This window comes from Gavialis gangeticus, unplaced genomic scaffold, assembly GCF_001723915.1.
Source record: "Gavialis gangeticus isolate Ggan-Ray unplaced genomic scaffold, GavGan_comp1, whole genome shotgun sequence".
Taxonomy (NCBI): Eukaryota; Metazoa; Chordata; order Crocodylia; family Gavialidae; genus Gavialis; species Gavialis gangeticus.
In genome coordinates this window covers 472,021-481,114 of record NW_017729000.1, presented here as the reverse complement: position 1 = coordinate 481,114, position 9,094 = coordinate 472,021, and the positions used below count along the sequence as shown (strand labels likewise).

The window sequence follows — 9,094 nt, the reverse complement described above, 5'->3', positions numbered from 1 at the left end:
CGTGGGGGGCTGCCCTGATCCTGGGCCCCGCAGCTGCAGAAGCTGCTGCAGATGCGGCGCAAGGGGGCGTCGGAGGAGGAGCCGCGGGACAGCGGCAGCGAGCCCCGGGGCGACGAAGACGACATCCCGCTGGGCCCCCAGTCCCACGTCAGCCTGCTGGACCAGCACCAGCACCTCAAGGAGAAGGCTGAAGGTGGGCAGCCAGGCCGGGCGGGGGGCGCGGGCTGGGGGTGCCTGTGGGCTGCGGCCCCTAACCTGACCTCGCTCCCTCACCCACAGCCCGCAAGGAGTCGGCCAAGGAAAAGCAGCTGAAGGAGGAGGAGAAGATCCTGGAGAGTGTGGCCGAGGGCCGAGGTGCGTCCGCGGGTCTGCTCCCCTCGCCCCGCACTGTGGCGTGCTTGGGCCTGCAGAGCGAGAGCCCCAGGAGCTGCTCGCCTGCTGCTCCCTTCCCCCGGAGCCGGGTCCCAGCCGCTCCCTAGCGAGCGCCTCCCAGCCCGGGGCCTACGCGGTCCCAGAGTCTGGGCGTCCACCCCTGCGCAGCAGCGCTGGCTGTGTTGGCCTCCGTGTCGCGGCTGCTCGGAGCCAAAGCGGCGCCCCGTGAGCCGCCTGCCGCAGGCCCCTTTCAGCTGAATTGTTTTTTGACTTCCTCACAGCGCTGATGTCTGTGAAGGAGATGGCAAAGGGCATCACATACGATGACCCCATTAAAACCAGGTGCGTTCCTGGGATCGCGGCTGCAGCGGAAGGGAAGGGGCTGCCCTGTGGGCTCGCGCGCAAAGCACTGGGCTGGGCTCTGGCAGCCTCCTTGCACCCCCAGCTCTGCCGCAGGCCCTCCGGGTGACACCTGCGCAGACTGACGCCAGGCAGGACCGAGCAGGGTGTGGGCGTGGGCGAGGGGAGGTGTTCCCGCCTTGTCCCGGTAAGGAGCCGTGTCCCATGCAGCAGAGGAAAGTGAAAGGCTGCCCCTTCCCCACTGCACCCTGGCACCACGTTGCGGGGCAGGCGAGAGCTGCAACTAGCCAAGAGACAAGAAAGGCAGAGTAGGGAGTCGAGGGCACAGTGCAGGACCTGGACTTGGCCGTGGGCTCCCCCGTCACTGGCTTACACGAGGGGAAGGTCCCTTGTGGGCTGGGAGAGTGGGGGGGGCTGTTTTGGCTTAGGGCCACACTGAGCTTGGTGTCCTCAGGGACAAGGGAGAACACTGAGCGGGTCTGCTCCGGGCTGACCCCCTCTGTGTCCTGGTCAGCTGGCGGGCGCCGCGCCACATCTTGGGCATGTCGGAGGCACGGCACGAGCGTGTGCGCAGGAAGTTTCACATCCTGGTGGAGGGTGAGGGCATCCCACCGCCCATCAAGAGCTTCAAGGAGATGAAGTTCCCTGCAGGTGATGCAGGGAGGGGGTGTTGCTGGATGGGGGACACAAGTGTGTGGAGGAGTGCAGACCAATGCAGAGCTCCCTTAGCCAGGTCGCAGGTCATGAGGAGAGCGTGGCTTCGTGCCCCCCAGTCCTCTGTCTGCTGGCCAGGGGCCTGGGTGGATGCGTGTTGCTGGCCCAAGGTGGCGTGGGGTCCGGTGGAGGGGCTGCAGTGCCATGGTGCTGACCCCTCCCTGCCATCACGTGCACAGCTATCCTGCGGGGCCTGAAGAAGAAAGGGATCCAGCAGCCGACACCCATCCAGATCCAGGGCATCCCCACCATGTGAGTGCTTGGCCTAGCTGTGGTGCTGCTTCGTTCCCTGCCTAGTGGTGTGGGTGGGGTGGCGTGGCTGGCTGCTGGCAGCACCCTGGCTAGGTGGCTGGCAGGGCATCCTCAGCCCTGGGCTGACCCTGCGTCTCTGGCAGCCTCTCCGGCAGGGACATGATTGGCATCGCATTCACTGGCTCCGGGAAGACCCTGGTGTTCACCCTCCCAGTTATTATGTTCTGTCTGGAGCAGGAGAAGAGGTTGCCATTCTCCAAGAGGGAGGGGCCCTATGGGCTCATCATCTGTCCCTCGGTGAGCACACATGCCCCTACTGCGGGGTCACGATGAAGGGATGTGGGCACCAGCGCATGAGAACTGTCAGGATGGGGTAGCTGCAACAGGCGTGGGGTGGGGCCGGGGAGGCAGGTGTTAGTGCCAGCCAGCTGGGAGCCTTGTCTTTGGGGTGACAGACTGTTCTCTGCAGCGGGAGCTGGCCCGGCAGACCCATGGCATCCTGGAGTACTACTGCCGCCTGCTGCAGGAGGATGGGCTGCCCCCGCTGCGCTGCGCCCTCTGCATCGGGGGCATGTCTGTCAAGGAACAGATGGAGACCATCAAGCAGTAAGTCCTGTTCGCTGGCCGGTCAAGGCAGCACCGGCAGAGCTCTTGCTCTGCTACCTGGGCCTGGCACCAAGGGACAAGATCACATGCAGCAGTTAGCTATCTCAGGCCTGCCCGGGTGGTTGCTTTGAGCCTGGGGGAGGGCTCTCAGCCTGAGCTCGCAGGATGGGCACATGGGAGGCCACGCAGCATAGCTGCTTTCTGCCCTGTGCTTGTTTTCTGCCTGCAGTGGTGTGCACATGATGGTGGCCACGCCCGGGCGCCTCATGGATCTGCTGCAGAAAAAGATGGTGAGCCTGGACATCTGCCGCTACCTGGCGCTGGATGAGGCTGACCGCATGATCGACATGGGCTTTGAGGGAGATATCCGCACCATCTTCTCCTACTTCAAGGTACTGGCGGGGAAGCCAGTGAGCATGGGCTCCTGCCCCTGGGGCCTGCTGCCAGCAGAATGCCCTCCCATGCTGTGGGTGCTGCCCAGTTTCAGGCCACCTCCTGGCTGTCCAAGGGGATGGTGGTGCTATGGCTGGATTTCCTGCTGCCTGGGCAGACTCCTGCTGGCTACCACAGTGGCTAGCAGCTCAGGCGTCTCAGCCCTAGGGCTCTGCGCTGTCCTGGGCCTGTGGTTCCACATGGCTCCCATGGTTGCCAGGCTTCCCAGTTACCACACCTGGCTTCTGGCCCATGGGGCACAGCCACTGGGCATGGCTGCCGCCGCAGTAGACGTATGAGACTCGTGGAGTAACATTGGGTCATGTTCACTTGCCTGCCTGGCTCTTGCAGGGCCAGCGGCAGACCCTCCTCTTCAGCGCCACCATGCCCAAGAAGATCCAGAACTTTGCCAAGAGTGCCCTGGTGAAGCCCATCACCATCAACGTGGGGCGAGCGGGAGCAGCCAGCCTGGATGTTGTGCAGGTGAGGGCCTGGAGGACCCCAGTGTCTACATGGGAAGGGGACACTCACACAAGCAGGCTCCTAGGGTCTGAATGTCCCCAGCCTTTCCCTGCTGAGGGCTCAGGGCACAGCAGCTGGGTCGCATGTGCTCTGCTCTGACTTTTGCCACATGCTCATGCACAGGAGGTAGAGTACGTGAAGGAGGAGGCCAAGATGGTGTACCTGCTCGAGTGCCTGCAGAAAACCCCACCGCCTGTGAGTTCCACGCTGCAGCTGTTTGGGGCTTGGGAAGCCTGTGGGTGATGGGGCCCAGCCCAGATGGGAGCTGCTTGGGGTGACGAGAGAGGCTTCTGGCACTGTCAGTGCTGTCAGCCCCTGGGCTAGGGCAGGAGGGCCCACGAGCCTGCACCTGTGAACTGTCTCTCCAGGACCCAGTGGGGGTTGGGGAAGGAGGGCAGCACTGTCACCTGGCCAGCTAGGTGGGGCCCTGGTTCCTTCCAGCAGATGCTGGGCCTGCGGCCCCTGACACCAGCTCCTGCGGCAGGTGCTGATCTTTGCGGAGAAGAAGGCAGACGTCGACGCGATCCACGAATACCTGCTGCTCAAGGGTGTGGAGGCCGTAGCCATACACGGAGGGAAAGGTCAGCACAAGCAGTGGGGGGATGTCTGCCGTGTGCACCCGTGGGGGCCACATGCAGCCTGCAGAGTGCTTCCCCGTGCAGTGGGAGCTGCCCACATGCCCCTGCAGGGCATGTGCTGGGCTCACCACAAGGGCAAGCCCTGTGCAAAGACAGTTGGGCTCAACTCCCATGTCTGAGCCATGGGTTGCACCAGGTCCCCCAGCCAACGTCAGTGCAGGGGGTGGGGGTGTTGCACTCGCAGGTTATGGTCCCTACTAACTGCTGGCGCCGGCCCCACAGACCAAGAAGAGCGGACGAAAGCCATTGAGGCCTTCCGGGACGGAAAGAAGGATGTCCTGGTCGCCACGGACGTGGCCTCCAAGGGCCTGGACTTCCCAGCTATCCAGCATGTCATCAACTACGACATGCCGGAGGAGATCGAGAACTATGGTGGGCAGATGTTCTGGGCCTTCCTGTGGGCCCCACAGGGTGTGGGCAGCTTACTGTGGGCACTGTGATGGGGGTGGAGGTGGGACACTTGGTGCTGGGCTTGGCTCCCGAGTGGCAGGAGCTGGGGGTCCATGTTCAGGCTCCTGCTTTGGTCCCCTGGGCCTGACCACACTTGTCTTCCCACAGTGCACCGCATTGGGCGTACGGGCCGCTCAGGGAACACAGGCATCGCCACCACCTTCATCAACAAAGCCTGCGGTGAGTGTGTGGGGGGTGGTCTGCTGGGCTGGGGCGCACTGAGCTGGGCAAGGTGTCCTCCATCTGCCTCGTGGGCATTGCCAAGCCAGTGATGAGGTAGCACCAGGTGGGTACTGGTGGAGCCATGAGGAGCCCAGTGGCTCAGGCGGTGTTGGCCCGGGGTCGGGACAGGGAGGGTATCGAGGGTGCTTCTCTTCTGTGGTCAAGCGGCCCTGTGCCCCGCACCATGAGGTGCTGCACTATGGGGGGGGCATTCTGCCATCCTTCCCCCCTGGGGCCCTGCTCTGCCCCACAGCCTTGTGCTCAGTGTGCCCTGCGCTGCAGGCTCCTTCTGGCATCTGTGCCTGGAGCCTGTGCTGAGCTGCCCCTCTGCCCCCAGATGAGTCAGTGCTCATGGACCTGAAGGCGCTGCTGCTGGAGGCCAAGCAGAAGGTACCACCTGTGCTCCAGGTGCTGCACTGTGGGGATGAGACCATGCTGGACATCGGAGGTGAGAGGCTGGGGGAGGCGGCACTTCTGCTGCCGTCCTGGCCCTAGAAAGGGCTCGGTCCTGTCCAGGGAAGGGGGCTCTGAGGCAGGGGAGGGCGAGAGCAGCTGCAGGTAGCCTGAGCCATGCGCCCTGGCAGTGGCTGCACTTCTGGGACTGATACTCTCCAAGAGCTGTGGGGGCTCCCCCATCCCGGGCAGTGCCCCTGCCCAAGCTCATAGTTTAGTTTCATAGTTTCTAGGGTCGGAAGGGACCTAAGTAGATCATCTAGTCCGACCCCCTGCCATGGCAGGAAAGAGTACTGGGGTCAAACAACCCCAGCAAGGTGGTCATCTAACCTCCTCTTAAAAAACCCCAGGGTAGGAGCCTGCACCATTTCTCTTGGAAGTTGGTTCCAGACCCTAGCTGCCCTGACTGTGAAGTCGCGCCTCCTGATGTCCAACCTAAACCTACCGTCCGCCAGCTTGTGACCATTATTCCTGGTCACTCCTGGCGGTGCTCGGGGGAACAGGGACTCCCCCAGTGCCTGCTGATCCCCCCTGACTAGTTTATAACAGGCCACAAGATCCCCCCTCAGCCTTCTCTTGTGGAGGCTGAACAGGTTCAGGTCCCATCGCCTCTCCTCATGGGGCCTGCCCTGCTGCCCCCGATCATGCGAGTGGCCTCCTCTGGACCCTCTCCATGCTGTCCTTCCTCACTCCGATCCTTCCTCCTGTTGCAGGGGAGAGGGGCTGTGCCTTCTGCGGGGGGCTGGGCCATCGCATCACAGACTGCCCCAAGCTGGAAGCCATGCAAACCAAGCAAGTCAGCAACATCGGCCGCAAAGATTACCTGGCCCACAGCTCCATGGACTTCTAGGGCTGCCTGCCGGGCACCAGCCCCTGCCCAGATGCTGTGAAGGGGTGGGGTGAGGGGAAGGTGGCTGCTCCCTGGACAAGTGCCAGTCACACCAGGAAGGCCACGTTAGCCCCAGGCTGCTGGTCCCTGCATGTCAGGCAGCCACACTGTGTCCTGCTCCAGGCCCCTGGTGCATGCCACCCATTCCCTGCTGCTCTAGAGAGGGGCTGCGGTTCTGGCACTGGGAGGAAGTGCTGTGACATGTGGCAATGGCCTCTTACATCAGCCCTACTGTTGACACGCTGAGATTGGGCAAGTGGGAGCCTCCGGGCCTGGTGCACAGCACCACCCAGGGCTCGGTCTGCCAGGGCCTGGCACAGGTATTCTGCCAGGATGCCTGTGGCCCTGCCAGGACTTCCCCAGTCTAGGGGATGCTCAGCATCTTCCTGGGGCTGCTGGGCTGGGCAGGAAGGGGCAGTCCTAGTCCTCAGCCCCACCCCCTTGCCCCGAATTGGGGCTGTGAGAGCCTGCCTTGGGTAAACTTGCAGCCCCGCCTGCCCGTTCTGCCCCACTGCTCTGTTCTGGCGGGGGCAGGGCCAGCTCCACGCCCCACACGCCAGAAAGGGGAAGTGGAGGCAGAGGGGAAGTCTGCCACTGCGCTCCTGCGGCAGCAGCCTCAGCTCCTGTGGCCAGCGGCTCCACAACCCAGGCAGCTCAGGCCATGGAGGGGCCTGTGAAGGATGGGATCCTTTATGTCCAGCACTTCAAATTTGGAAAGGTAACGGGCTGGGCACAGGAGCAGGACTAGGCCCCAGGCCTTGCTGACCAGGGGGAGGGGCGTGTGGTCTCAGCCCCACGGCACCGTGCCTGGGTGCTGGGGGAGGCAGCTGCAACCAGCAGTCCTAGTGGTCCTGATGCTGCTCCGGGTGCTGCCTGCAGCAGGCGCAAAGGGCAATAAAAGCTTTTACAGAGCGCAATGTGGTGTGTGTGTGAGGGGGACAGGTGCGGAAGCCCCTTGTCCTCCCTGGGGCTGAGTCCCCCTGCTCTGCCATTGTCCCAGGGTGGGCAGGGACCAGTGGTTGCCAGCAGCCCAGTGGGGATGGGGACGGGCTCAGTCCCCTCACAGGGCTTGGGTTTGTAGCCAACTACCCCACAAGTGCTGATACCCTGCAGCCACGGTCAGGCTCTGGCCCTCACAGGCAGCAGCTGCAGCCGGGAGCTTTCAAGGCAGAGCCTCGATTGCCCCCTGTCCTGGAGGTGCCAGGTCCCCCAGCAGCCTGCCCAGCCCAGCCTGGGTGACCTCACCAGGCATGGGGGAGATGCTTCCTGCAAGCTGCAGCCCTGCTGGACCAGTGATGGGCTGGGAGCACGGTTCCCATCTGGGCAGCCCCCATATCCCAGCACAGGCTGAGCGGAGCGGGAAGGTGCAGACCCCACATGGGACAGTGGGTGCAGCCGTGGCTGGGGGTGCTTCTAGGCGTGGCTGCCCCCTCTCCTCAGCCAGCACGTGGGGGCTGCGAGAGGAGGCTGCAGCTGCCCCTGTGCCCTCACCTCGTGACCTGCTGTCTGCTGCAGAGCTTCCCCCGGGAGGAAGGGGTGGGTGGTGCTGGCAGGGCCTGGCCCATGTGGCAGGTGCAGGGCTGCTGTCGGCCGTGGGCGCAAACGGCCCCAAATGGCCTGATTTGCATAGGGCCTACGCTGGAACAGCCGGGCGGCCCCACCGGCCGGGCCCCCAGGGGCAGCACGAGGCTGGCCACAGCCGCCCAGCCCGGGTGCCTGGGCTCTGTTCTGGGAGCTGCTGGGCCCAGAGGCAGGGCGTGAGACACCCGAGGGCTGAGCCCATGGCCCTCAGGGCAGGCACAGGCTCCAGCTTGCCTGCACGCGGGTCCCCTTTCCTGCCTGGCAGTGGCTCCAAGCAGCACCCTACCAGCTCCATCCCTGGCCCGAGGGTGCTGAGCCGTGCCCGTCTACCCGCCCCCAGAGGTCCTGGAAGAAGGTGCGGGTGCAGCTGTTCGCAGCTGGCCCGTCAGGTGTGGCCCGCATGGAGCAGTTCGCGGTGCGGGACGGTTCAGGGCCCGAGAAGGCATCGCTGCGGCGGGGCGAACGCCGGGTGCTCCGGCTGGCCGACTGCGTGTCCGTGGGGCCTGCCGGCACCGAGGGCTGCCCCCGTGGCACGGCCGCCTTCTGCCTCCGCACCCTGGACAAGAGCCACGTGCTGGCGGCCGAGCAGCCCGACGAGTGGGTGGCGCAGCTCTGCCAACTGGCCTTCCAGGTACGGCAGGCCCTGGCCGGGGGGGCGCGGGCAGCTGCATCCAGCACCATGGAGCCATGTGGGAGGCTCAGGTGATGCTACAGCCCCTCTGCCCCAGCCCCAGCCCCTGGAGGTCCCACGGTCGGGTCCACAGACCTGCCCCTGCTCCACGTCCCGTCCCCCACAGCTCTGCTCCCCAGGGGCTGGCCCCAGCGGGGACGCGGCTCATCTCTGCTTTTCAGGGCACAAAGGAGATGGCTCCAGGCAGCGACAGGGCCTTGCCCAGCTCTGGCCTCCGCATGGAGGAGAACACGATCTACTCGTCCTGGCACGCACGTAGGTGCGGGGGGCCCTGCCCTGGTGAGGTGGCGGACATGCCGTACAGCCGGGGGGTGGGCTGCCATGCCCTCGTGGGAGCCGGGGCTGCAGTGTCAACAGGGGCTCCGTTCCTCCGACAGCGAACGAGTTCCCAGTGCTGCTGCTACGGACAGAGGCCTCCACCCGCTGCGGCCTGAGCGGGCGCTACCTGCTGGCCGTGCTGCCCGAGCGCCTGGTGTTGAAGGAGCTGCAGACGCGGCAGCCGCTGTTCGCCTGGCCCTACCCCTTCCTGCGCAAGTTCGGCCAGGACCAGGTACCGGCGGGGCCCCACGGGCCTGGCACCCCGCAGGGGCAGGGGACGGAGGTCCTGGGGCCCTGGCCTTCCCCACCCCTTACCCCCGTGTGCCCACAGGCTGTGCTGTCCTTTGAGGCCGGCCGCCGCTGCGACTCCGGCGAGGGCGTCTTCACTCTCAGCACGGGCCACGCTGCCGAGATCTGTGGTCTCATATCCGCCGCCATCGCCCGCCAGAGGAGCCAGGAGCCCTGGCAGCACCTCGCCAGTGGCCCTGAGGGAGCACCGCCAGCGTCCTGGGCCCTAGAGGACGGAGGGGCCACGCCGCCCGCCTGGCTCCGGCCCGAGCACCCTCCGCCCCAGCCCCAGCCCCAGCCCCCGCG

The 9,094-nt window shown here is 65.4% G+C and overlaps 2 protein-coding genes across 2 annotated transcripts in view; both read left to right on the top strand.

Annotated features, from left to right (window-relative positions):
• The first annotated feature begins 33 nt into the window (after positions 1 to 33).
• DDX41 (DEAD-box helicase 41) lies at positions 34 to 6,822 on the top strand. The gene is made up of 15 exons (XM_019506037.1): positions 34 to 193; positions 280 to 354; positions 654 to 714; positions 1,247 to 1,383; positions 1,626 to 1,698; positions 1,842 to 1,995; positions 2,168 to 2,304; positions 2,534 to 2,696; positions 3,088 to 3,219; positions 3,382 to 3,453; positions 3,743 to 3,839; positions 4,119 to 4,268; positions 4,455 to 4,526; positions 4,906 to 5,016; positions 5,735 to 6,822. The coding sequence occupies exons 1-15, from the start codon at positions 52 to 54 to the stop codon at positions 5,869 to 5,871; spliced, it is 1,713 nt and encodes a 570-aa protein (XP_019361582.1). The 5' UTR covers positions 34 to 51; the 3' UTR covers positions 5,872 to 6,822.
• The window catches only part of DOK3 (docking protein 3), a 3,433-nt gene continuing 910 nt past the window's right edge, over positions 6,572 to 9,094 (top strand). Inside the window, exons 1-5 of the mRNA XM_019505941.1 lie at positions 6,572 to 6,628; positions 7,832 to 8,122; positions 8,344 to 8,437; positions 8,560 to 8,732; positions 8,832 to 9,073. Coding sequence (XP_019361486.1) covers positions 6,572 to 6,628; positions 7,832 to 8,122; positions 8,344 to 8,437; positions 8,560 to 8,732; positions 8,832 to 9,073 — 857 coding nt within the window. The remainder of the gene's footprint in view (positions 6,629 to 7,831; positions 8,123 to 8,343; positions 8,438 to 8,559; positions 8,733 to 8,831; positions 9,074 to 9,094) is intronic.